The sequence below is a fragment of the Dendrobates tinctorius genome, unplaced genomic scaffold (genome assembly GCF_039654945.1).
Source record: "Dendrobates tinctorius isolate UK_male_01 unplaced genomic scaffold, ASM3965494v1 ptg000035l, whole genome shotgun sequence".
NCBI lineage: Eukaryota > Metazoa > Chordata > Amphibia > Anura > Dendrobatidae > Dendrobates > Dendrobates tinctorius.
In genome coordinates, this window is record NW_027361703.1 from 31,901,086 (window position 1) to 31,928,442 (window position 27,357).

The following is a 27,357-nucleotide window of genomic DNA, read 5'->3' on the forward strand; positions in this document are numbered from 1 at the left end:
ATTTTGGGTTCAGGACACTGGCCTCACCAGGACCATGAGACCTCACAACTCATTAGTAGACCACCACACTACCTAATGATTTTCGGTTGCTTGGCACCTCTCTATTGGGGAGAGTGCCTTTTAAACAAGATGCCTCCTATTAGCTGTAACTCATCTTGCAGGTGCACTCTTATACTAAATGCCTCACAGCCATTGACTGGGGCATTTAACTGTGTACACATGCTGCCCCCTTTTAAGAGCAGGAGAGCACACGCTGCCAGGAAATGTGGCGTGCACAACCCGTGGAGCCAGGGAGCATGCCGGCTACAACACCACTCAGCCAGGATGTTGAGTATGCTGGCGTCCCTGCATGTGCATGTAGAGGGAAGGGGAATGATTCAGGAGTGCTGGCAAATATTGTACACAAAAGTACAAGGAGGGCCGCGATGACTTTCTTGAAAAATATAATATTAGAGGTTATACTACTGTAATGGGAGATTGTGCTAAGGAGCTAGTATGATTGTCATATGTGGAGGCGGGAAGGAATTTTCCTCTAATATGGGGCAATTAGCATGGGGTTTTGCCTTCCATTGGATCAGCATGTTAGGTTGATCTCTATTCACTTATGTCTACTTTCAACATTAAAACAACTAAACTATGAATTGCTTTGTCTCAGCGCGGCTCATATTTTTCAAACATTGATGACATAGCCTCTTGGAATTGATCCCATGTATATTGGCTGTCCAGCTCACTATTGATTTGAGGAGTAAACCAATCACACAATATATAGTGAATAATAGCCATGAAATCCTGCTGAGACATGGACAACAGAGACTAATAACTTCTGAGCCATCTACACATTCTGACAGTACTCTACAGAAAGCCCGTATTTTATTTCCTTTCAACATAGAATAGATATATAGTGTTAGACCTGATGACTTTCACCTTTATGTGGTATTCTATTAATACAATATAGGACTAACAAATTGTACATTTGCTTGGTGATTGTGTAAGGGAGGGAGGGACAGGACTGTATTTGTGACCAGCATTACTGCAAAATTTATGTCCAGTCCTTCCCCTACAGAAAATTGTATTCTTCTCTTTAGCATACCTGCATCTCCAAATTCAGATTCCCCTGGGCACTTCCCAGGCAACGACGGTCCCTCTTCCAGGCGACCCTCAGCAATGGAGACACAGTCCAAGATAACTTTAACCTTCTATTACTGAATACTTCATACGTTACATCCACAGTTGGTACAACAAGGATTCCACTTGTTTCCTCATCTTTTCCTGTCTGGCTGTCGCTTCTGTGCAGTACACGCCTGGACCGGACCATCCAAGACTGCTCCTCAGTTCCTTCCTGGCCTAACCTTGCCATGATGACACTTCCTTCTGCCTGTTTCGCCCCAGACTCGAAATCATTGGTCACCAGGTTGGCTGTCTCTGGTCAAGCATCTGGCCCATCTGTACCGATCTCATCAAAGCTTCAACTTCCTTCTTCTCCTGTCATGATCCATGCTGGATCATGACAGATAAAATGCACTAGTAACCTTTTTTTTCCTTAAGCTGTGGTGCTTAAAGATAGTTTTGCCCCCGGTGGCCATTAGGGTCATTGCACTGTGGTGGTTTCAGTTCTAGTTTTGCCCCCGCTGGCTGTTAGGGTCATTGCACTCTGGTTTCTTTAGTTTAGTGCATGTGATTATAAAGCAGGTGTGATTGCTCTGGCTCTGCTATAAAAGAGTTAGATTGGCCACTTTTTGCTCTGTTTCAGAATATTTCAGAGTGCTGATATAGTGGGAGAAGTCTAGTGACTTCAGGGTTAATTCTGCTATCAGACGTGCTGTACATTATTTTGGTAGGGTTTTTTGGCAGATTGCAGACAGTGGCTTTCCTTTCCTGTCCTTTCTAGTTAGTCGGGCCCCATGGTTTGCTCAGCCTATTTTCCTGCCTGTGTTTGTGTTTTCATCTTGCTTCACCATCAATACATGTGTGGGGGCTGTCTTTTCCTTTGGGGTCTGCTCTGGGGCAGTTAGTTTTCCCTTTTCTTGCTTTAGGTTTATGTAGTCCTCCGGCGGTGACGAGGCGTCTAGGAACAACGTAGGAACGCTCCACTGCTACTGTTAGTTGTGTGGTTAAGATCATGAATCTGCAATCTGCATAGTTACCAACCTCTCTGGTTTTCTGGGACTTAGCATTTTGTTGTTCCTCCTCGGTGACCCATTCATAACAGTCAGGTGTTGCAATCACTGTTGGTGATAGTGGTCATTTCAATCCATCCTTGGTGGAGGAAGGAGCTAGAGAGAGTTCCTTGCAGCACAGTCAGAGTCCTGGTGCGGAAGGCGTCACAGAGGGGATTTCCTTGCAGCTCTGACAGAGCTTGGTGGCAGCTATTCAGGAGGAAAGCTGCATTCTGGTGGTGGACTCTGTTGCTGGGAGCAAGAGCAACAGAGCAAAGCTAAGTGGTGCTTCCCTGTTTGTATTTTTCCCTGGTCTGTATTAGTACAGCGGTGGGGCCAGTGCCTGCACCTCCCATCTCCCTAGCAAGGGATACGTGTAGGGTGTGCTAAGGTGACAGGTTCCGGTTTGGCGACAGGTGAGGAGCCTGTATAGGGAACGTTAGGAGTGTGAGGGACACTGACTCAGGGGAGTGCAAGAGGTCTCCACGTCCCCGTCCCCTATCTCAGGGCCCACCTTTGTAACTCTTTCCCCTTCCCCCATGTATTGTTGTGTTAGTTACCAGCCTGCGGGTCATGTCACACAGGACAGTTACACGTGACATCTCCGTCCAACTGGTTCCTGCCCTAAAGGAGTCCACCCACGCGATGAGTCGCCACATCTGTCCTTTCCTGTTCTGGCCCCCTGCTATGATGCACAGTGGCCATGGCTAACGTAGGCTGCAGCGCTTTAACGTTACATGGCTGCCAAGCTGTCTGGGCCTATAGGCCATGTGGACACTATAGGCACCCTGGCCCTGTCTGAACTAACTTCCTAGAAACTCCTGTCTTACCACCCGGCAGCCCCTCCTACACTTAACCCTTTATAAACATCCTATCAAATATACTTAACAGTGCACACTAGTATGTCCCCATCTAGTGGCCCACAAATGAACTACACTTACCCTTGTCAATAAGAACTATATACTAAGATGCCCTCCTCTAATTTGCCCCAAAGAAAGCACCTTACTTTCCCTAAACTGTACATGAACATTAGTACACATCACATATGTTACATACACTATTATACTAAAGGAACACAACACAATATAATACAGTTCCCTAAAGAATGGTAACACATAAGAATGTGGCAGTACCATAAATGTTAGCGATAATACATTTTACTATGTAGCAGTACCACAAATATTTATCATAGACATTATCAACATTAGCATATGTACGGTAAACAGCAACAGATGGAAGACAATTAGAGGAAGGGAAGCAAGGAGGTAATTCTATCTCACCCCCTTACAATGGCATAGTTATATTGCATTCGATGGTGGATCACTGTGATGTGGTATGCTGTACAGCTGTCAGGTTGCAAAAGTAGTGCGTACCGGTAGAGACTAATTTATTAATTTATTGTCTTTGGCAGTTACAGTCTAAGTACTGACTGATCGCGGTTAGAGTTGAGCGAAACGGGTCGGTCATATTGAAAAGTTGGCGACTTTCGCTGAAGTCGGGTTTCATGAAACGAAACCCGACCATAGCGTGAGGTCGGCCACAAGGTCGGCAACCAGAGCACCAAAGTCGCGTTTCAAAAGATGCTTCCAGCGCCCTTTTTCAGCCAATGATGGAGGACGCACACTGTGGGCAATGCGATGACATAGGCATCGGTCACCACCATCTTTGAGAATGGCATGCAAGTGATTTGCTGGCTTTGTGTGGCGTTACAGGGGCTATAAAAGGGCGTGAACGCCGACTGTCATCTTACTTCTGCCGATCTTAGCATTAGGGAGAGGTTGCTAGCTGCTGCTGATTCAGAATAAGGGAGAGCGTTAGGCAGGGAAGAAGAACCAAAAAACTGCTTCTGCTGCTAGCGATTTCCACTTACAACACAACACTTTGTGTGCAGTGACAGGGGAGGCTCTATTTTTGTGCATCAGCTCTGTAGGTTATTAGGCTGCCTTATAATATCCCTGAGGAAGGTGCCAGGAAGGGCGCCAAAAGGCGTAGGAAGGAATAAAGAAGTACTTTGTTACTACATCTTGCATCCCAGGTGATTTTGTGGATTCAGCAGTGCGGACTGTGGCACATCTTGCTTCCCATATTCTCTGGCAGTTTTTCCACTTTGGAGTGGTCGGTGGAGGTCCTGCAGCAGCTGATACTGTGTTATGTCTTCAAGCCAGTTGTGGGTCACACAACTGGAATAGGTGAGTGGAACTGCATTACACCACTCACATCGTAGTGTCACTAGTGATAGGGCACTATTGCGCCTCTTGTTCCCCCACCCTTTTTGTATTTATAAGGCTCCCTGATAGCTGCATTGCTGTTTGAACACTGCTTTTTTAAAAGCAAAAATACTTTACTTCCTCTTTTCTGCACAGTTACCAAGCATTCATTTTTCCACCCTTTTGTGTGTGCAGCATTCCTGCTTATTAAGCTGCCTGCGTCCATACTTGGACTGAGAGCATCATTGTCAGCGTCCTCATATCTCTAGTGAGATCCAAATTCTCACCAATCCTATACACACCCTCCACCTTGTCATACACCATCCAATTTCATCCTGTTACATTGAGGTGTAATCTTTCCTGGGCCAGAGACAATAGTTCTGCGTCCTCAAATCTATAGTGAGATTCAAATTCTTACCAATAGTAGATACACCTTCTACCTTGTTTTACAGTACCATATAGCTGGTGGTATTTTGGGTACATTTTCACAAAGATGAGGAAGTATGGTGGAAGACGCCATGGAAGTGGGCTGGGGTTGCCAGCTGGTCCCGATGGTGGTGGTGGTGGTGATGCATCTGTTGGTAGTGGCAAAAGCACAATAGCACCTAAGGCAGGAGGTGTTGAGCCTGCGTCATCGTCTGGCTTCACAAGGCCTCGAAGGCTCTCTTTTCTGGGAGTAGGTAAGCCACTTTTAAAGCTGGAGCTTCAGGAACAAGTTTTGGCTTACATTGCTGACACAGCCTCCAACTCTCTCGCCTCTTCTGAAGTTTCAAAAAATAAAAGCACTGAGTCGTCAGTGGAGGCTCCTGGTCAGGAACAACACCTTTCCTTGTGTCCTTCACCCCTACCAAAAGTGAAGGATGTGGCAGTACACAACCAATTACTCCATGGAGCTCTTTTCACATACCATGCTTGGGTTATCAAGTCAAATCGTGAATTCCCCAGTCCAAGATGAATCTGACATGGAGTGCACTGATGCACAGCCACTGCTAGATTTTTCTGCTAGTACATTCACTCAGCGCACTACATTGTCCTCGCAGTGTACTGAGGCAGAATCACACCTTGATGAAACTCAGGTGCCCTTTCCCGCATACTATACCACCTTAAACAGTGACACATAGGAAGGTGCACATGAAATTGAAGAGGAGGTGATGGATGACCCAGTTGTTGACCCAGATTGACATCCATTGGGGGAAGAGGGTGCCGCTGCCAATAGCTCAGAAGAGGAGGAGGAGGATCCGCAGCAGGCATCGACATCGCAACAGCTGTTATCTGGCATGACCCTAGCAGTCCAAAAACGTGTTACAAAAACCAAAAGAGTTGGACAGCTTGGCCAGATGGTCAAATTAGCACAGCGTGCAAGGTCTCAAAATGTCTTCCATAGTAGGAAGAGTGCAGTGTGTGACATCGGCGGTCGTGCTCGCCGATGCCCCATCAGCGGCGGCAGACGACGCAGCTCCTCCTCACCTGCGCACCACCGTCCGTGTGCGCGCCTGTCCTGCCTTCCCTCCTGCTGCACGCACCGGCCTTAGGTTGCGGGCGTGCGCCCGTCCGTCCTCGGCGTCTGGCCATGGGTGGCGCTGAGGGGCCGGGCTTGAGGAGCTCTTCCGGGCGCTAAGGTACTTCAGGCGTCCTCCCTAGGAGGAGGGCGCCTGGTGATTGTGTGGATCTCTCGCACTGTTCTGGCTGCACTCCTACTTTCTTGTCCTACTTCTTGGTGCTCGTCGCTGCATCTATTTCTGTGTTGTGTCCGTCCCTCCTCCTTGCCTCGGTTCCCTGGTCCGTTCTGTCCTCCCTGTCTGTCCCTGCCTGCTGGTATTCTTTCCCCGGTCTGTTCCCTGCCCTCCTGCTCTCCCTGTCTACTCCAGTCCGGATTCTCTTGCTTCATTCCCCCTTAGGCTTCCTCGTCTGTCCGTCTCCCCACTGTGCCTCGTCCCGTCGCCCCATGGGCTTTTCTGCTGGGTTCCTCCTTCCTCTGATTCTCCCACCTAGGTATCCTTGTCTTTGTCCGTAGTTCCTTGTCCTGCCTCGAGCCTTGCTTCTCCCTGAGCCGTCCCTCTTGGTACCTGCTGTCGCGGTTCTGACCCCTGTGGTCTTGCCCCTAATGATCCCTGTACAGGGGTTGGTCATCACCTGGCACGCTCGGCCCAGGGGCTCCAGATCCGCGACCCAGAGGGTCCACTCTCGGACGTAGCTTGCTCCCGAGTGTCACACAGTGTGGCACTTTTTTGAACAAAATCCTAATGATCAGGCAAAAGTTATTTGTAAGAAGTGCGCAAAGACATTTAGCTGAGGGACCAATCCTGAGAAATTTGAATAACAGTTGCATGCTTAGACATTTAACCACCATGCACTTGCAAGCGTGGACGGACTACCAAACCTCACGTACCACATGTGCACCTGCTCCGAATGAAGGTAGTCAGCAACGCTACATCGCTTCCCTCACTGTAAGCCCACTGGTTAACACACCACCAGCAGCAAATGTCGAGGTGTCATCGCAAGGCCAAAGCAGTCATGGAATCACAATGTTATTGCTACGAAAGACTGAATTTAGGCCATCAGCAACACCACCAACACCATCACCAACCCTCTTTCAGTCCGCCATGTCCACCGCTAGTTCCACCATATACAGCTCTCAAGTCCAGCTCACCCTACCAGAGACTATGAGTAGGACAAGTACCTACTCATCCTCTCATCCGCGTACACTGGCTTTGAACGCCCACATTGCCAAACAAATCTCGTTAGAGATGATGCCCTACCGGTTGGTTGAAAGCAAAGCTTTCCGCAAGCTCATGGCCTACGCAGTACCACGCTATGACCTACCCAGTCAGCACTTCTTTTCTCGAAAAGCCATCCCAGCCCTCTACCTGCATGTGAAATACTGCATTGTCCATGCACTCAAGCAATCAGTGAGTGGAAAGGTGCACCTCACAAGAGATGCACGGTCCAGTAGGCATGGCCAGGGCCGTTACGTGTCCATCACTGTGCACTGGGTTAATGTGGTGGATGCAGGGTCCACAGGGGACAGCGGCGGTGGGACAGTGCTGCCTAGCCCACGGTATAGGAAACAGTTGGCTGTAGGCGTTCGACCCTCCTCCTCCTCCAGAAGCAAAAGCTCGTCCACAGAGCGCAGTCGCACGAGCACTACATCCGCAGCTGCCAGTGTTGCACACGAGTTGTCCCACTATCGATCAGCTAGTGGTAAGCTTCAGCAGGCTGTGTTGAAGATGATGCGTTTGGGCGACAACAGACACACTGCGGAGGTACTGGCCGACTACTTGCAGCAACAAACTGAGTCATGGCTGGGCAGTCTACATCTTGAGGCAGGCAAGGTAGTTAGTGATAATGGCTGGAATTTTGTGGCAGCCATAGCCCTTTAAGTACTCAGACACATACCTTGCCTGGCTCACACCTTGAACCTGGTGGTGCTGTGCTTCCTCAATAATTATCTGGAGTTAACAGCCCTGCTCCATAAGGTGCGAAGATTGTGCTCGCACATCCGCCGGTCGCCCGTACACTCCAGGCGTATGCAGAAGCTGCAGCGATTGCTCCACCTTCCCAAGCACCGCCTAATTATCGACGTTGCAACAAGGTGGAACTCCACCCTGCACATGGTTCAGAGGCTGTGCGAACAGAGGCAGGCTGTAATTCATTTGTGGGAGGATACACGGGCAGGCAGTTTGCAGGCAGACATGGAGTTGTCTGGTGCGCAGTGGTCGAAGCTGAAAGACCTCTGTAAAGTCCTTCAGTGCTTTGAGGAATGCACATGGCTGGTAAGCGCAGACGACGCCATCATAAGCATGAGCATCCCACTTATGCGTATGCTCATGCAAACTTTGACGCACATTAAGGAGCAGGCGTCTGCAGCCGAGGAGGAAGAGGAGGAGGGAAGCCTTGATGACAGTCAGCCATTGTCTGCACAGGGAAGTCTCGTGGACGAGGTGGAGGAAGAAGAGGAGGAGGAAGATGATGGGGATGATTATTTTGGGGAGGAGGATGCTTCTCAGGGGGTAAGAAAAAATGTTGGCATGGCAAGGTCAGGTACAGGGTTTGTGAGGGACTGGAGGGATGTTGATTTGCCAGAAAGTGCTCCTCCACCCAGCACTCGCAGTGTATCATTGACACCTGGAACATTGGCCCACATGTCTGATTATGCCTTGCAGATCCTAAAAAGGGACCCCCGCCTTGCCAAAATGATGAACGATGATGGCCAGCATCCTGGATCCACGCTATAAAGGCAAATTCCAAAACATCATGCCACAGGAGAACCTAGAGCTAATATTCGCTAACAAACAAGCAACTCTGTTAAACTGTTTGTTTGAGGCATTCCCAGCACAGAGCGGCGGTGCTGTTTTTCCAACGAGCCGTAGGGGCAACATGGAAGAGGTGATCGTGGTGCACACAGCCAAAGTGGTGCTGGATACAGGGGTTTCATGACCATGTTATGGACTGATTTTTCAAGTACCGCTCACACGACTGGTAATACTGCATCGATCGAAAGTAACAGGAGACAGCAGTTGTCAACTATGGTAACAATCTACTTCTCCTCCCATATAGATGTTCTCCCTCACCGGTCATTCCCCTTTGACTACTGGGCCAGTAAACTTGACACCTGGCCTGAATTGGCACAATATGACTTACAGGAGCTCGCTTGCCCTGCTACTAGTGTGTTATCTGAACGAGTCTTCAGTGCTGCTGGATCAATCCTGACAGAAAAAAGGACCCTTCTGTCGACCCAAAATGTTGATGATCTAACCTTCTTTAAAATGAACCATGCATGGGTTTCAAAGGATTTTGTCCCACCCTCCCCTGCTGACACGTAGTTTCCCAGAAAAATGGCTTTCTTTTGTTCTCCTCTTCCGCGGACTTCTCCAATTACTCCATTTGCAGTAGCTGAATGTCCAACATCAACATATGCCATTTTTTCCACCTCCCCCCACAGGGCCGGGGTCACCACCTGGCGCACGCACCCGTGCGAGTGCCGTTGCCCTGGACAGGTGGGTGGGCACACTCTTTGTCAATGGCACTGGCACAAGGTCCCTCATAATAGAATCAAATGTCTGACGGTGGGGGTGCACACCCGCCGTCAGACACACCGGTGTACTTTGAGAGGCCCTGTGCCAGTACCGCCGCCCAAGAGTGGGCCCCCCCCCTGCTTGCTCAGGGCACCAGCACTTGCAATACTTACCTCTCCCTGCTCTACCACTGTGTAGTCTGACCTGTTAAATACTTCACTGGGACTGCCAATACAAATTTGGTGAAATGATAGATGGTTAAGACATAGCTATGCCCTGTCCTGCTGGGCTCTATCTTCAGATGATCAATGGCTTCCATTTGTTATGGATGTCGACTCACAATGAGATGAAGTGGTAGTTTATCATCAGCTTTCACGGTTTTCCAACTCACAGACGTGTGACATTCCTGCCCACATTTTTAAATGTGTCCTCTTATGCCAATCCAATAGAATCGCCTACGGCCTGTGGCTTGTGCCTTTTGCACTCCAAAGTTAGCTGACAGATCATGATAGGCAGTGAGGAGAATGTCTACATCTGTCCCTGTGATCACAATTTGATGGAGATGAGTAACGGTGATGGGTTCCTCGGTTCTGCGATACAGCAAACCTTTCTTCACAAGAACTGTTTTCGCTGTCTCCTGTTGTGAGTTCATTTTTCCCTTCACCATTGAGGTCTGATAAACTCCCTCCTCTAGTGAAGGAATGTAGTGAGACTGATTACCAAACACCTGGGCAGCTAGATGATGACTGGGTGGCTGGAATTGAGGACTGGATATAAGGCTGCCGACGCCCTTCTTCCTGGCTGGTGATTTTCCTGCTGGATTCTTGGAGACCAGTCTGATTCCTACGTCTCAAAGCTAAGTTTTTCTGCTCTGCTTTGTACTCTTCAGTTTTGTTTTGGTTTTGCCTTGTTTTTTGGGAGTTCTGCCATCCCCGGCCGGGGGTGAGCTGAATTCCATTTTTGTCTCTGATCTGTTGTTCTTTTGCTCTGTCTTCAGAATATACCTGAGTGCTGATATAGTCTTTTGAAGCCTAGCGACTTCAGGGCCTGTTTTTCCTATCAGTCGGTTGGCTCATTTTGATAGGGTTTTTGCGGATGGCAGACAGCAGCTTTCCTATCCTGTCCTATGTAGTTAGCTTGGGCCCCATCATTTGCTCAACCTATCTTTCTATCTGTGTTAGTGTTTTCATCTTGCTTCACCGTCATTATATGTTGGGGGCTGCCTATTGCTTTGGGGTCTGCTCTGGGGCAGTTTAGTTTTTCCCCTTTCTGTCTTTAGGCTATGTAGTTCTCCGGCTGTGATCGAGGGGTCTAGGGCACCGTAGGAACCCCCCACGGCTACTGCTAGTTGTTGTGGATAGGTTCAGGGGTCTGCAATCCGATAGCTGCCAACCTCTCTGGTTTTTCTGGACTTAGCTGGTATTTTGTTTTTTCCTCCTTCGGTGACTCATCATAACAGTCTCCACAGACAAAGTCATTGAGGGTCAGCATCGCCTCTGAGAATTCTCCCGGGAGTTTTTACTGTGATTAGTAATTCTAAAATTTCTGCAATCAGTCGACTTTCCGTCTGTACTTGTATCCATCTCGTTTCCTCTTGCGGAGAGTCTGGACTGTCTTACTGAGACTGAAATATATATGAAGACTGAAAAATACCCCAACTTTGTATACTGGTGTACGCTTCGAATACATTACCCTTTTTCTACTTTTTAGATTCTTGTCTAATCCATACTGAGGCTGTGTGTGTCTTTGTCGGACTCCGGAAATATACACGCAGATTTTTAATGTTTAAACTATGCTATATATACACACCTGTTATCCGGTGATACTGTACCCTTTCTCAACTTTGTACAATCACGTCAAATCCATCCTGAGCCTGAGACCCTCTGAGACTGCCTCCTGATATATAGACATAGGTTTTTCATGTGTAAACTATGCTACATATATACCTGTTATCGGGTGATACTGTACCCTTTCTCAGCTTTCTACAATCTTGTTGAATCCTTACTGGACCTGAGAACGTCTGAGTCTGCTTCCTGATTAGGAATGAGCATTATTCGAGTCGATCTGTTCGCCAAGTTAAAATTCCAGCTGTTTTGGGCGGAGTTCGAGCCGTTCGTCGAACTCGAAGACATTGCTTAAAATTCGGCTGTTCGAGGTTCCGTTCGAGAACGGTTCGTTCACCAAAAGCGTAACTTCATTTTGACATTAATAATGGTTTTCAATGTTAATAGACAGTTTCATGGCATAGTAGCGGTGTGTGGTAGCCAGCGGTGTAGTACACCTGTCAATGAGCTACACTGTGTGTGTTTCTAATTATTTTTACCGCATTTTGTCCAGAAAATCCTTTTGGGCCTTGTAGCACTGTCTGCTACTCAGCAGAGGAGCGCACCAGTGAACCAAGCTATGCCGCCTGTTTATGTAAGAACTGTGTGCTACTCAGCAGAGGAGCCCAGCTGTTAAGCAAGCTACAGCACCTGTGGTTTGGACACTTAATTTTTTCATTTTTTCTGGAATACCGGTTAGGCCTAATTCCGAAATTCTGGTTGACCTGCACTTACTGGGAAATCCTCGTTCGCGGGGAAGAATTGTAATCCCAGATCCCCATCATTAACGGGGTTCAGCAGGTTATCTGCAACTGTAAGCGACACACGCTGGACCTCTCAGTGTAGCGCGCATGCAGCCCCGGACATGTAAGGGCATGACAGACCTGTTATTGATCGATTTCGCGTGCCAGAGCCTCGCGTGTCCCTCTAGTAAGCTTGACGCGTACCGCGGGGGCATGCCGGAGTCTCGTTCATTAGCGGAATTAAGCTGACAAATCGCTAGCGCAACTAAAAACGGACATCCACCACCACCCACAGAATCAACAAAGCTTGAAATCTGTCAATCTTTTCTGTAGCTGGCATGGTTGAGGTTTCCCGGGTGGAGTCGAATTAAGACGCAAGCTCCACTCCTGGTGGTGCCCTTCTGGACATTCCTTTAATGTTTAGCTTTGCAACCATACTGCCCCCGGAAACCAAACACTTTGCCTTCAAAGACGCTGTTCGGAGGTTCGTGGGAATAACGCCGCCCGATCAGCAGTTGGCCTAATTTATGGTGGGAAGTCCGACGGTATATGATCGTCTTCAATTTCATGTTTACTGTTTTTTGGTATTTTACATTTTTATTCCAGCCTTTCTTGACTTCATAAGGGCATGACATGCCTATATCTGTGTCTCCTCCTCCTCCTTTTACTCCTCCACCTCTTTTCTATATGTAGTTGCCCTTGTCCATATGTTATTTTTGTCTTCTGAGCATTGTGTCTGCTTTGGAACACCTTTTAAGGTGTTTTGTAATTGTTTTCTAAGTGTTTGAATGTGTTTGTGCTTGCCTGCCATTGTTTTCAATGGTGTTCGACGTTGTTCGTCGAACGTTCGACAAACATTCGACGTACTTGCCTCGTGTTCAACGAACCAAAACGAACTGGAACACTAGCGGGGTGGCTCAACACTACTCCTGAATATATAGACGTACATTTTTAATGTTTAAACTATGCTATATATATACCTGGTATCTGGTGATACGGTACCCTTTCTGCCAGGATGTCCTCCTCCACCCACCACTCTAAGTGTATCATTGACACCTGGAACATTGTCCCATATGTGTGATTATTTCTTGCGGATCTTCTTGTTATATTGTGGTGTGATCCATCCTGAGCGTGTGACAGTCTGTAGGTTACTCCTGCAATTTAGATGTACATTTAAAAATTACCCCAACACTAGTGTATACAGCTCTACGCTTGTGATATATTACCCATTTACTGCTTGTTATATTCTGGTCTAATCCAAATTGACCTGTGAGAGTTATTTTCTGACTGTGGAAATAAACACTGAGATTGACAACAATGACCCCTACACTGTGTACAGCTGTACTCTTCAGATCCATTACCATTTTATGGCTTTTTATATTGTGTTGTAATCCACACTGAGCCTGAGAGCGTCTGTGTCTGCCTCCTGAAATATCTACGGAGATTTAGAATGTTTAAACTATACTATATATACCTGCTATCTGATGATACTGTACACTTTTTCTACTTTTTATATTCTTGTCTAATCCATACTGAGCCTGTGAGCGTCTCTGTGTGACTGATGGTATATATAGGGAGATTGACAATCATCCTTTGACTATAGAGCTGTACGCTTCTGATACAGTACCATATATCTGATGTTATTTTGGGTTCATGTTCTGCGACATTTTGAAGTTTGGTGGAAGAGGCCGCGGACGTGGGCGGGGGGGGGCCAGCTGGTGCTGATGGTGGTGGTGCCTCTGCTGGTAGTGGCAAAAGCACAATAGCAACTAAGGCAGGAGGTGTTGAGCCTGCGTCATGGTCTGGCTCCAGAACGCCTGGAAGGCTACCTTTTCTGGGAGTAGGTTAACCGCTTTTAAAGCTGGAGCATCAGGAACTGGTTTTGGCTTACATTGCCAAAACAGACTCCAGCAAATATGCCCTCCTCTTCTGAAGTTTCAAAAAATACAAGCACTGAGTCATCAAGTGCTGGCTCCTGGTCAGGAAGAACCCCTTTCCTTGTGTCCTTCACCCCCACCAAAAGTGAATGATGCAGCAGGCCACACTTCACATTAGTCCATGTAGCTCTTTCTATCATACCATGCCTGGGTTATCAAGTCAAATCGTGAATTTCCCAGTCCGAGATGAATCTGACATGGAGTGTGGGTGGCCAGCCAAGGCAGTGGGGTTAATCGGTACCGGGCCGGTGTCTCAGAGGGATGTGTCACGTTGGTGGTGATGACCCGTTCCGTGGCCCTGGGCGTCCATGCAAAGGGGTGAATAACGTTTATAGGTGAATGATACGTGACTCCACCTGTGGTTTCTGATCAGATTGACCAGCGCTGCAGTGTCGCTTCTCTGGGACAGATGTTGTGGTGCAGCTAAGATGTAGAAGCCCTGCACAGGTAGGGCTGTAGTCGCAGGGCAGATAAAAGAGTTGGTAGATGGTGTGCAGTGCAGGATGTAGCAGAGCCGTGTGCCAGGCGCAGGAGAAAGATGACAGACACAGTCGTGCAGTTCCTTTACCTATACTTGGTAAGTGCCGTCCAGGACCCGGAGTACAGATGGAGAAGGAGTTGGTCAGCCTGGAAGCAAATTTGGAATTCTCTCTATGCAGATAGGTAGTGTGGCCTCCGTTCTAGTGCTTATCTGAGGTACTCACAGTACTGAGTTCACTGAAGTTCCCCCTGTTGACTCTCTTTTGGAACTTTCTCGTATGGCAGGTAGCCATAGCCTTTTCCTTCTGGCTCACACACATCGCTGCTGGGGCCTCCGAACCTTAGTTGGGAACAGAGCATTTACAGCTGCTACTTCCTCTGTTTTCTGCTGCAGGACCGTCAGTGTCCCTACAAACTTGGAGACCGGAATCCCGACCATGCGCTCCAGCTAGGAGTGAGCCTTAACTCTGCTCATCCTCCAGCTCCCCATCTCACGTCCACACACTTCCCCTTCCTGTCACAGACTGGCCTAACTTTCCTCCTCCCGACCACAGAGAGCAGCTCCTCAGCAGTCAGGTTCAGAGGTCTCCCTGCTGGCCTGGAGTGGGAACTGTGTTGTGTGTTGGTTTAACTGCTAGTGAGATCCTTCGTTGCTCCCAAGCATGACATCACACTCCCTAGGATGAAGGTAATGCCACTGTGGCGACTGTACTCCTGGGGGTGCCACAAGTGCACTGATGCCCAGCCACTGCTAGATGATTCTGCTGGTACATTGACCCAGACCACTACATTCCCCTCGCACTCTACACAGCCAAAATCTGACCCTGATGAAACTCAGGTTCTCCTTCCCGCATACTATACCACCTTACATGGTGACAAAGAGGAAGGTGCAGATGAAAGTGCAGGTTCCTTGAGCAGGTGGGGGGGCATACTCATGGGCGACGGCACTGGCACAGGGCCCCTCATAGTAAGCAAAAGTGTCTATTCCGGTCGGAGGGCCCACCCGCAGTCAGACACACCACCGTACTATGAGGGGCCCTGTGCCAGTGCCGCCGCCGAGTGGGCCGCCCTGCTTGCTCAGGATCACAGCACTTGCAAAGTTGAAACACTTACCTCTCCCTGCTCCACCGCTGTGACGTCTTCCACGCTTCCTGACAGTGACATTCTGGTCAGACAGCGCGATGACATCACGTCTGTACGCCCTCTGCCTAAACAGTCCAAGTGCAGTGAGATGGAAGATGGGGACGACGAGGAGTCCAGACTAGTACAGGGATTCCCTAGCGAGGAGACTTATTTAATTGTTTTCAATGTTGGGACAGCTATTTTTGGGGAGCACTTTACTCTGAAGAATGTTATATGAGGCCCACCATACACTGGAGCATTCCAAAGGTGGACATCAAACACTGGAGCAGCATTTACAGGGCCTATTATGCATTATATATGGAGCATTATTTTGGCCCATAACACAGTGGAGCTTCATCCATGGGGACCAACATATACTGTAGCATTATGTGGAGCTCATCATATACTGTATCGAACATTATATGGGACCAATGATTCTATATGGAGAAATATATGGGCCTCATTACTCTGTATAGCGCACTATGTGGTGGCCATAATATTGTATGGAGTAATATACTGTCCGTTTTTGGAGCTATTGGAGAATTTAAAATGGATATCGGTCATGAGATGTAAGAAGTGAAGTATTTTTCATTGTACTATACCGCTATTTCTCTGCCGTATCAGAGGATCATGAATTGTGGCATGTGTTTAAAGAGCGCAGTGACACTCTTTGGCCCAGGGCCCACGAAAATCTAGAGCCAGCCCTACCCCCCCCACAACTTTAGCCAAATAACCCCCAGTTTTCAATGCCTAACTATTATTATAAAGTGAACTAAGGTTGACAAGCTTAAGTAATAAGAATTGATATTTTTGGCATTAAATTGGGCACTGTAGGTGTGTTTCCTGTCCTCCACTCCCTGCCAACCTTGGTTCCCCATTGACTTGCATTGGGTTTCCTGTTTCAGTCGGCCTTCGACTTTTCACGATAATCGGCCGATTTCGTTCGACCCGACTTTTGAGAAAGTCGGGTTTCATGAAACCCGACTCGCCCCGATAAAAAGGCAAAGTCGCTCATCTCTAATCGCGGTTGAAACAACCATCTCCTTCACTACAAGCAACGACTTGGAATGCTAAGCTGCGTATAACCCCACCCACATTACTAATTAACAGTTTTCTGTGAACAATGTATACTGACCAAAAGCTACTAATTAGTGGTATGCATTAGAGTTGAGCGAAACGAGTCGAAAAAATTCAAAAGTCGCCGACTTTTGGCAAAGTCGGGTTTCATGAAACGAAACCCGACCCTAGGATGAGGTCGGCCACGAGGTCGGCGACTTACGCGCCAAAGTCGCGTTTCAAAAGTTTGTTTTGCGCTCTTTTTCAGCCAATCAGGATCCACGGACACTGTGGGCAACGTGATGACATAGGCACGGGTCACCACCATCTTTCAGAAGGGCATGCAAGTGATTGGCTTGCTTTGGTGGGCGTCACAGGGGGTATAAAAGGGCGTGCACGCCGACCGCCATCTTACTTCTGCCGATCTTAGTATAGGGAGAGGTTGCTGCTGATTCTGTAGGGAGAGCGTTAGGTAGGGAAGAAGACAAAAAAACTGCTTCTGCTGCTAGCGATTTGGCCTGCACAACACACCAGTCACTGTGTGTGCAGTGCAAGGGGAGGCTATATAGTGGTGTATCAGTGGTGTTGGTTGTTGGGCTGCCTTCTAAGGCTTCCTGACATTCCTGCATTGCTGTTTACCCACTGCTCCGCAAACTGCTTTTTTAAAAGCAATCCCAATTTTTTTTTTTTGTCCTGCTGAGAAGACAAAAAAACTGCTTCTGCTGCTAGCAATTTGGCCTGCACAACACACCAGTCACTGTGTGTGCAGTGCAAGGGGAGGCTATATAGTGGTGTATCAGTGGTGTTGGTTGTTGGACTGCCTTCTAAGGCTTCCTGACATTCCTGCATTGCTGTTTACCCACTGCTCCGCAAACTGCTTTTTTAAAAGCAATCCAATCTCCCTTATCCTCTAGTCACTTTTGTCACAGCTGTGCCATCGAGCCTGTCACATAGCGCTCAGATATTCATTGGGCCTCACACAATCCAAAAGTGTCCAGTGTCCAAAAGTGGGTGCAGAGATTCAAAATCTCCCTTATCCTCTAGTCACTTTGGTCACAGCTGTGCCATCGAGCCTGTCACATAGCGCTCAGATATTCAGTGGGCCTCACACAATCCAAAAGTGTCCAGTGTCCAAAAGTGTGTGCAGAGATTCAAAATCTCCCTTATCCTCTAGTCACTTTGGTCACAGCTGTGCCATCGAGCCTGTCACATAGCGCTCAGATATCAGTGGGCCTCACACAATCCAAAAGTGTCCATCCAGTGTCCAAAAGTGTGTGCAGAGATTCAAAATCTCCCTTATCCTCTAGTCACTTTGGTCACAGCTGTGCCATCGAGCCTGTCACATAGCGCTCAGATATCAGTGGGCCTCACACAATCCAAAAGTGTCCATCCAGTGTCGAAAAGTGTGTGCAGAGATTCAAAATCTCCCTTATCCTCTAGTCACTTTGGTCACAGCTGTGCCATCGAGCCTGTCACATAGCGCTCAGATATCAGTGGGCCTCACACAATCCAAAAGTGTCCATCCAGTGTCCAAAAGTGTGTGCAGAGATTCAAAATCTCCCTTATCCTCTAGTCACTTTGGTCACAGCTGTGCCATCGAGCCTGTCACATAGCGCTCAGATATCAGTGGGCCTCACACAATCCAAAAGTGTCCATCCAGTGTCGAAAAGTGTGTGCAGAGATTCAAAATCTCCCTTATCCTCTAGTCACTTTGGTCACAGCTGTGCCATCGAGCCTGTCACATAGCGCTCAGATATCAGTGGGCCTCACACAATCCAAAAGTGTCCATCCAGTGTCCAAAAGTGTGTGCAGAGATTCAAAATCTCCCTTATCCTCTAGTCACTTTTGTCACAGCTGTGCCATCGAGCCTGTCACATAGCGCTCAGATATTCATTGGGCCTCACACAATCCAAAAGTGTCCAGTGTCCAAAAGTGTGTGCAGAGATTCAAAATCTCCCTTATCCTCTAGTCACTTTGGTCACAGCTGTGCCATCGAGCCTGTCACATAGCGCTCAGATATCAGTGGGCCTCACACAATCCAAAAGTGTCCATCCAGTGTCGAAAAGTGTGTGCAGAGATTCAAAATCTCCCTTATCCTCTAGTCACTTTGGTCACAGCTGTGCCATCGAGCCTGTCACATAGCGCTCAGATATCAGTGGGCCTCACACAATCCAAAAGTGTCCATCCAGTGTCCAAAAGTGTGTGCAGAGATTCAAAATCTCCCTTATCCTCTAGTCACTTTTGTCACAGCTGTGCCATCGAGCCTGTCACATAGCGCTCAGATATTCATTGGGCCTCACACAATCCAAAAGTGTCCAGTGTCCAAAAGTGTGTGCAGAGATTCAAAATCTCCCTTATCCTCTAGTCACTTTGGTCACAGCTGTGCCATCGAGCCTGTCACATAGCGCTCAGATATCAGTGGGCCTCACACAATCCAAAAGTGTCCATCCAGTGTCGAAAAGTGTGTGCAGAGATTCAAAATCTCCCTTATCCTCTAGTCACTTTGGTCACAGCTGTGCCATCGAGCCTGTCACATAGCGCTCAGATATCAGTGGGCCTCACACAATCCAAAAGTGTCCAGTGTCCACAAGTGTCTGCAGAAATTCAAAATCTCCCCTGTCCTATAGACACCTTGTACCTTGTTTTACATTACTGTATAGTTTGTTGGATTTTGTCTACATTTCTACCAAAAATGAGGAAGGCTGGTGGAAGCGGCCGTGGAATTGGGCGGGGGTTGGCAGCTGGTAATGATGGTGTTGGTGGTGGATCTGATGGTAGTGGCAAGAGCAAAATAGGACCGAATGCAGGAGGTGCTGACCCTGCGTCATCGTCTGGCTACATAAGGCCTCGAACGCTTAGTTTTCTAGGAGTTGGCAAACCGCTTTTAAAGCCAGAGCATCAGGAAAAAGTTTTGTCTTACATTGCTGACTCAGCCTCCAGCTCTATCGCCTCCTCTTCTTCAGTTGTAAAAAGTAAAAGCACTGAGTCGGCATTGGAGGCTCATGTTCATGAACCACACCTTTCCTTGTGTCCTTCACCCCAACCAAGATTGAAGGATGACGCAGGCCATACTACTGATTACTCCATGGAGCTGTTTTCACATACCATGCCTGGATTATGAAGTGAAATGGTGAATTACCCAGGCCAAGATGAATCTGACATGGAGTGCACTGATGCACAGCCGCTGATGGATGATTCTGCTGGTACATTCACTCAGAGCACTACATTGTCCTCGCAGTATACAGAGCCAGATTCTGACCCTGATGAGACTCAGGTGCCCCTTCCCGCACACTATACCACCATACACGGTGACACAGAGGAAGGTGCACATGACATTGAAGAGGAGGTGATGGATGACCCAGTTGTTGACCCAGATTGGCATCCATTGGGGGAAGAGGGTGCTGCTTCCAATAGCTCAGATGAGGAGCATCCACAGCAGACATCGACATCGCAACAGCTGTTATCTGGCAGGCCCGGAGCACTCCAAAGACAGGTTCCAAACATCAAAAGAGTTGCTGGACAGCTTGTCCAGAGGGTCAAAAGATCACAGCGTGCTAGGCCGCAAAATGTCTGCCAAAGTAGGAAGAGTGCAGTGTGGCACTTTTTTGAACAAAATCCTCATGATCAGGCCAAGGTTATCTGTAAGAAGTGCGCAAAGACCTTTAGCCGAGGGAAAAATCTGAAAAATTTGAATACCAGTTGCATGCTTAGACATTTAACCAGCATGCACTTGCAAGCGTGGACACAACACCAAACCTCAAGTGCCACATGTGCAACTGATCACAACGAAGGTAGTCAGCAACGCTACATTGTTTCCCCCACTGTAAGCCCACCGGTTAGCACAGCAGCAAATGTTGAGGTGTCGTTGCAAGACCACAGCAGTCAGGGAATCCCACTGTTATATCAACAAAAGACTGATTCTAGGCCATCAGAAAGAACACCAACTCCATCACCATTATCAACCCTCTCTCAGTCCGCCCTGTCCACCGCTACTTCCACCATATGCAGCTCTCAAGTCCAGCTCACCCTCCCAGACACTATGAGTAGGTCAAGAAAGTACTCAGTCTCTCATCCGCGTACACTGTGTTTGAACGCCCACATTGCCAAACTAATCTCGTTTGAGATGATGCCCTTTCGGTTGGTGGAAAGCACAGCTTTCCGCGAACTCATGGCCTATGCAGTACCACGCTATGACCTACCCAGTCGCCACTTCTTCTCTCGCAAAGCCATTCCAGCCCTCCACCATCATGTGAAAGACCGCATTGTCCATGCACTCAAGCAGTCAGTGAGCGGAAAGGTGCACCTCACAACTGATGCATGGTCCAGTCGGCATGGCCAGGGCCGTTACGTGTCCATCACTGCGCACTGGGTTAATGTGGTGGATGCAGGGTCCACAGGGGACAGCGGTGGTGGGACAGTGCTGCCTAGCCCACGGTATAGGAAACAGTTGGCTGTAGGCGTTCGGCCCTCCTCCTCCTCCTCCTCCTCCAGATGCGAAAGCTCGTCCACAGAGCGCAGTCGTACGAGCACTCCATCTGCAGCTGCCACTGTTGCACACGATGTGTCCCCCTATCGAGCAGCTAGTGGAAAGCGTCAACAGGCTGTGTTGCAGATGATGTGTTTGGGCGACAGACACACCGCCGAGGTGCTGGCCGAGTACTTGAAGCGACAAACTGAGTCATGGCTGGGCAGTGTACATCTTGAGGCAGGCAAGGTAGTTAGTGATAACGGCCGTAATTTTGTGGCAGCCATAGCCCTTTCAAAACTCAGCCACATACCTTGCTTGGCTCACACCTTGAACCTGGTGGTGCAGTGCTTCCTCAAAAATTATCCGGAGTTAACAGCCCTGCTCCAGAAGGTGCGAAGACTGTGCGCGCACATCCGCCGGTCGCCTGTACACTCCGTTCATATGCAGAAGCTGCAGCGATTGCTCCACCTTCCCAACCACCGCCTCATTATCGACATTGCAACAAGGTGGAACTCCACCCTGCACATGGTGGAGCAGCTGTGCGAGCAGAGGCAGGCCATAATGCATTTGTGGGAGGATACACGGCCAGGCACTTTGAGAGCAGACATGGAGTTGACAGGTGTGCAGTGGTCGAAGCTGAAAGACCTTTGTAAAGTCCTTCAGTGTTTTGAGGAATGCACACGGCTGGTAAGCGCAGACGACGCCATCCTAAGCATGAGCATCCCACTTATGCTTCTGCTCATGCAAACTTTGACGCACCTTAAGGAGCAGGCGTCTGCAGCCAATGTTGATGAGGAGGAAGAGGAGGAGGGAATCCTTGATGACATTCAGCCATTGTCTGCTCAGGGACCTCTCCTGGACGAGGTGGAGGAAGAAGAAGAGGAGGAGGATGATGATGGGGATGATTACTTAGGGGAGGAGGATGCATCTCGTGGGGCAAGTGAAAATGTTGGCGTGGCAAGGTCTGGTACAGGGTTTGTGCGTGACTGGAGGGATGTGGATTTGCCAGAAAGTGCTCCTCCACCCAGCACTCGCAGTGCATCATTGACACCGGGAACATTGGCCCACATGTCAGATTATGCCTTGCGGATCCTAAAAAGGGACCCCCGCATTGCCAAAATGATGAACGATGACGACTACTGGTTGGCCAGCATCCTGGATCCACGCTATAAAGGCAAATTACAAAACATCATGCCACAGGAGAACCTTGACCTAATATTGGCTAATAAACAAGCAACTCTGGTAAATCGGTTGCTTGAGGCATTCCCAGCACACAGCAGCGGTGATGGTTCTCACACGAGCCGTACGGGCCGGGGGCAGCTTGGCAGAGGTGTTCGTGGTGCACACAGCAGAAGTGGCGTTGGAGACAGGGGTTTCATGACAATGTTGTGGACTGATTTTTCAAATACCGCTCACACAACTGGTAATACTGCATCGATGGAAAGTGACAGGAGACAGCAGTTGTCAACTATGGTTACAAACTACTTTTCCTCCCATATCGATGTTCTCCCACACAGGTCATTCCCCTTTGACTATTGGGCCGCTAAACTGGACACCTGGCCTGAATTGGCCCAATATGCCTTACAGGAGCTCGCTTGCCCAGCTGCAAGTGTGCTATCGGAAAGAGTCTTCAGTGCAGCTGGATCAATCCTGACAGAAAAAAGGACCCGTCTGTCAACCCAAAATGTGGATGATCTAACCTTCATTAAAATGAACCACGCATGGGTTTCCAAGGATTTTGTCCCACCTTCCCCTGATGACACATAGGGTGACAGAAAAATGGCTTGCTTTGGTCCACCTCTTCCTGGTACTTCACCTATTTCGCCTTTTGCATCAGCTGAATGTCCAACATCAACATATGCCACTTTCTAAAACTCCCTAACTGTGCTGCCTCCCCCCCCATGGCCGGGGTCACCACCTAGCGCACGACACCCTGCGAGTGCCGTTGCCCTGGACAGGTGGGTAGGCCGACTCTTGGGCGCGGGCACTGGCACAGGGTCCCTCATAGTGCAATCAAGTGTCTCTGACGGTGGTGGTGCACACCCGCCGTCAGACACACCGCTGTACTATGAGGGGCCCAGTGCCAGTACCGACGCCCACGAGTGGGCCCCCCTTGCTTGGGCAGGGCCCCAGCATTTGCAATCTTTACCTCTCCCTGCTCCTCCGCTGTGTAATCTGGGCCATCAAATCCATACTGTGCCTGACACAGTCTGAGCCTGCCTCCTGATGTATAGACATATATTTTGAATGTGTACGCTATCCATACATGTTATCCGGGGATACGGTACCCTTTCTAACCTTTGTGCAATCACGTGCAATCCATACTGGGCCTAACACCATCTGAGCCTGCCTCCTGAGACATATATTTTGAATGTGTACGCTATCCATACATGTTATCTGGGGATACGGTACCCTTTCTAACCTTTGTGCAATCACGTGAAATCCATACTGGGCCTAACACCGTCTGAGCCTGCCTCCTGAGACATATATTTTGAATGTGTACGCTATCCATACATGTTATCTGGGGATACGGTACCCTTTCTAACCTTTGTGCAATCACGTGCAATCCATACTGGGCCTAACACCGTCTGAGAATGATAGATGGGGCCCACCATACACTGGAACATTCCAAAGGTGGACATCAGACACTGGAGCAGCATTTACAGGGCCCATTATACACTAGAGCATTAGAAATGGGGCCCATTATGTTTGGAGCATTATTTGGGCCCATAAGGCAGTAGAGCTTCATCCATGGGGACCAGCATATACTGTAGCATTATGTGGAGCTCATCATATACTGTTTCAATCATTATATGGGACCAATGATTCTGTATGGAGAAATAGATGGGCCTCGTCATGAGATGTAAAAAGTGAGGTATTTTTCATTGTACTATACTGCTATTTCTCTGCCGTATCGGAGCATGATGAGTTGTGGTATGTGTTAAAGGGGCGCTCTTTCGCCCAGGGCACATGAAAACCTGGAGCCAGCCCTCCCCCCCCACAGTCTGTAGCCAAATAACCCCCATTTTTCAGTGCGTAACTTGTATTATGAAGTTAATTAAGGTTGACAAGCTTAAGTAAGAAGAATTGATGCTTTTGGCATTCAAATGGGCACTGTTGGTGTGTTTCCTGTCCTCCTCTCACTGCCGACTTTTATTCCCCATTGACTTACATTGGGTTTCGTGTTTCGGGACGACCCCGACTTTTCCCTATAATCGGACGATCTTGCTCGACCCGACTTTTGGAAAAGTCGGGTTTCACGAAACGAAACGCGACCCTAAAAAAACAAAAGTCGCTCAACTCTAGTAGGCATGCTTGAAAATGTACAGTTGAAGGGTTTGTGCCATGCCTAACAGAAGTAAAATCGCACTGCCAAGCGTTGTGCTGCGGAAGATGTAAAAACTGGGTACTTAAGGTTTCATTCAGACGTCCATGTATCACATTTGTGTTTCTCTGTGATATTCACAGACAGGACATTTACCCATTGGAGTCTGTGCTGCTAATCATGTTTGGTTTTTTTCCTCTTGTGTCTGCAAAAAATCATGCCCGTTTTTAATCGGTGTCATAGATCAAAATTACCCTTAGAGGTTTATGGGTCTATAAAAACCATGATCAGCATACAAATGGCATTTCTCTGCCCAACACTTCATTGCTTTAGCCCATCGTCTGTGACATCACATAACCGGAGGTAACAGAGAAGTAAGAGGGAGGTAAGGAATGGAGGTTGGGGAACCATGACTTATATGATAGTCTTTGTATGACAGATTCCATTGCCTTATAATGGAGCTGTCAGGCATCATGTGAGAAATAATGGTCACAGCTATATCCTGTATAATAGCGCAGTCACCTGATGTCAGTGTGAACGCAGCCAAAGGTCATTGTATAATACAGAGCAAAACAAGTGGATGGAAGAATTCCTTTAAAATAACAAGTTATTGTTCCGTCAGCTTCATGCCTGTTACATATTGGTGCCACTCCAAAACTTGTCAGAAAAGATAGAATGAATAATGCAGTTTTACATGTGAGTAAAAATCTACAAAAGTTGGGAAGTGGCATTGTATGTGGTGTTTAATACCTACATGTTTAATAACACAGGCATTTGCTATTTTGCAGGTGAATTTACTGCCACAAATGATGCAGCTATTATGCATGAAGGATGAGATCTGTCGGCTGGCTGCACATTTCCCAGGTATACGGCAACATTAAACATTTCTCTTTCAAGATTCTACTGTTTGTATTATTCAATGATACTTGAAAAGCGGCTTTAGCACCGTCTCATTCCTCCTAAATATGTAAGAATTACTGAGCAAATACAGAATACAAAGTGTTTGAAAGCATTCCAGCAAAGCCTTCACGCACTACTCTGTGAGCTTCATTGTTTTGTATTACATGCCCCCCAAAAATCCCTCTAAAGCAATGCAAATGCATTAGACAACCTCAGATTAATCTTTTGAGGACCCCAAACACACTAAAACCCGTATATACTCACCTCCTGCAGTGACGCTGATCCAGCGCTGCCTACTCCGCTGTTCCCGGAGAGTGACAGTATTGCATCACGTGTAGGCTGCATCCCCTGGGCGGCCGCTCTTTGGGCACAGCTCATCCATATTCTGTCTGGGCGGCCGTCCACTCTGATGTAATAGTAAAGGCTGCAGCTGATGAGCGGCTGCCCATTGGCTACAACCTGCACGTGACACAATAAACCACGTCACTCTCTGGGAACGGCAGCATGGCATATCTGGAATGGCGCCTCTGCAGGAGGAGAGTATACACTGTTTTTATTTTAATTAGGGTCATGAATTTCTTAAACTGAGATTGACCAGAAGTGCACAACCCCTGTAATGATTTATATTTTAGTTTTGTCTTGCCTCAATGCATAGGAAATGATAAGAGAACCAAACTACCCACACTGTGCAGATTTGTTCTACATTCACTTATCGCTTTGTCTCTTCCCTAAATTTATGAAAAGTGTGGTAAGAAAGACACTTTACAATTAGTGTTGAGCATTCCGATACTGCAAATATCGGGTATCGGCCGATATTCGCTGTATCGGAATTCCGATACCGAGTACCGATATTTTTACAATATCGAATACCGGAATCGGAAGTTCCCATAATGCAATGAGCCAGTGTTGTGGCTGTGATTTGCTGCTGAAATGATGTCATCATGATGTGCAGTCTGTGCGGGCCTGCCGGGGGTCTGTGCGGGCCTGCCGGGGGTTGTGTGTGTGCGCAGGCATCGTCCGATGGGACTACAAGTCCCATCGGGCTATGCCTGCTACAATGACAGTGATTGACATATTAGCCAATGATGGGACAGTAGTAGTAGTCCCATCATCCGGCTAATGTGTTGAATGTAAAAAAAACAAAAAAAAACATACATACTACATATATACAACATTCATACAACATACATACATACATACTACATACATACTTCATATATACTACATTCATACAACATACATACAACATACATACGTACTACATATATACTACATTCATACAACATGCATACATACATACTACATTCATACAACATACATACATACTACATACTACATATATACTATTCATACAAAATACATACATACTACATACAGTACATACTACATATATGCTACATTCATACAGCATACATACACACTACATACAACATACAGTGGGGCAAAAAAGTATTTAGTCAGTCAGCAATAGTGCAAGTTCCACCACTTAAAAAGATGAGAGGCGTCTGTAATTTACATCATAGGTAGACCTCAACTATGGGAGACAAACTGAGCAAAAAAAATCCAGAAAATCACATTGTCTGTTTTTTTTTCATTTTATTTGCATATTATGGTGGAAAATAAGTATTTGGTCAGAAACAAAATTTCATCTCAATACTTTGTGATATATCCTTTGTTGGCAATGACAGAGGTCAAACGTTTTCTGTAAGTCTTCACAAGGTTGCCACACACTGTTGTTGGTATGTTGGCCCATTCCTCCATGCAGATCTCCTCTAGAGCAGTGATGTTTTTGGCTTTTCGCTTGGCAACACGGACTTTCAACTCCCTCCAAAGGTTTTCTATAGGGTTGAGATCTGGAGATTGGCTAGGCCACTCCAGGACCTTGAAATGCTTCTTACGAAGCCACTCCTTCATTGCCCTGGCGGTGTGCTTTGGATCATTATCATGTTGAAAGACCCAGCCACGTTTCATCTTCAATGCCCTTGCTGATGGAAGGAGGTTTGCACTCAAAATCTCACGATACATGGCCCCATTCATTCTTTCATGTACCCGGATCAGTCGTCCTGGCCCCTTTGCAGAGAAACAGCCCCAAAGCATGATGTTTCCACCACCATGCTTTACAGTA

At 47.7% G+C, this 27,357-nt stretch overlaps 1 protein-coding gene across 1 annotated transcript in view; it reads left to right on the top strand.

Annotated features, from left to right (window-relative positions):
• Positions 1 to 27,357, top strand: part of CPED1 (cadherin like and PC-esterase domain containing 1) — a 600,308-nt gene that overhangs the window by 157,786 nt on the left and 415,165 nt on the right. Inside the window, exon 4 of the mRNA XM_073573371.1 lies at positions 25,121 to 25,196. Coding sequence (XP_073429472.1) covers positions 25,121 to 25,196 — 76 coding nt within the window. The remainder of the gene's footprint in view (positions 1 to 25,120; positions 25,197 to 27,357) is intronic.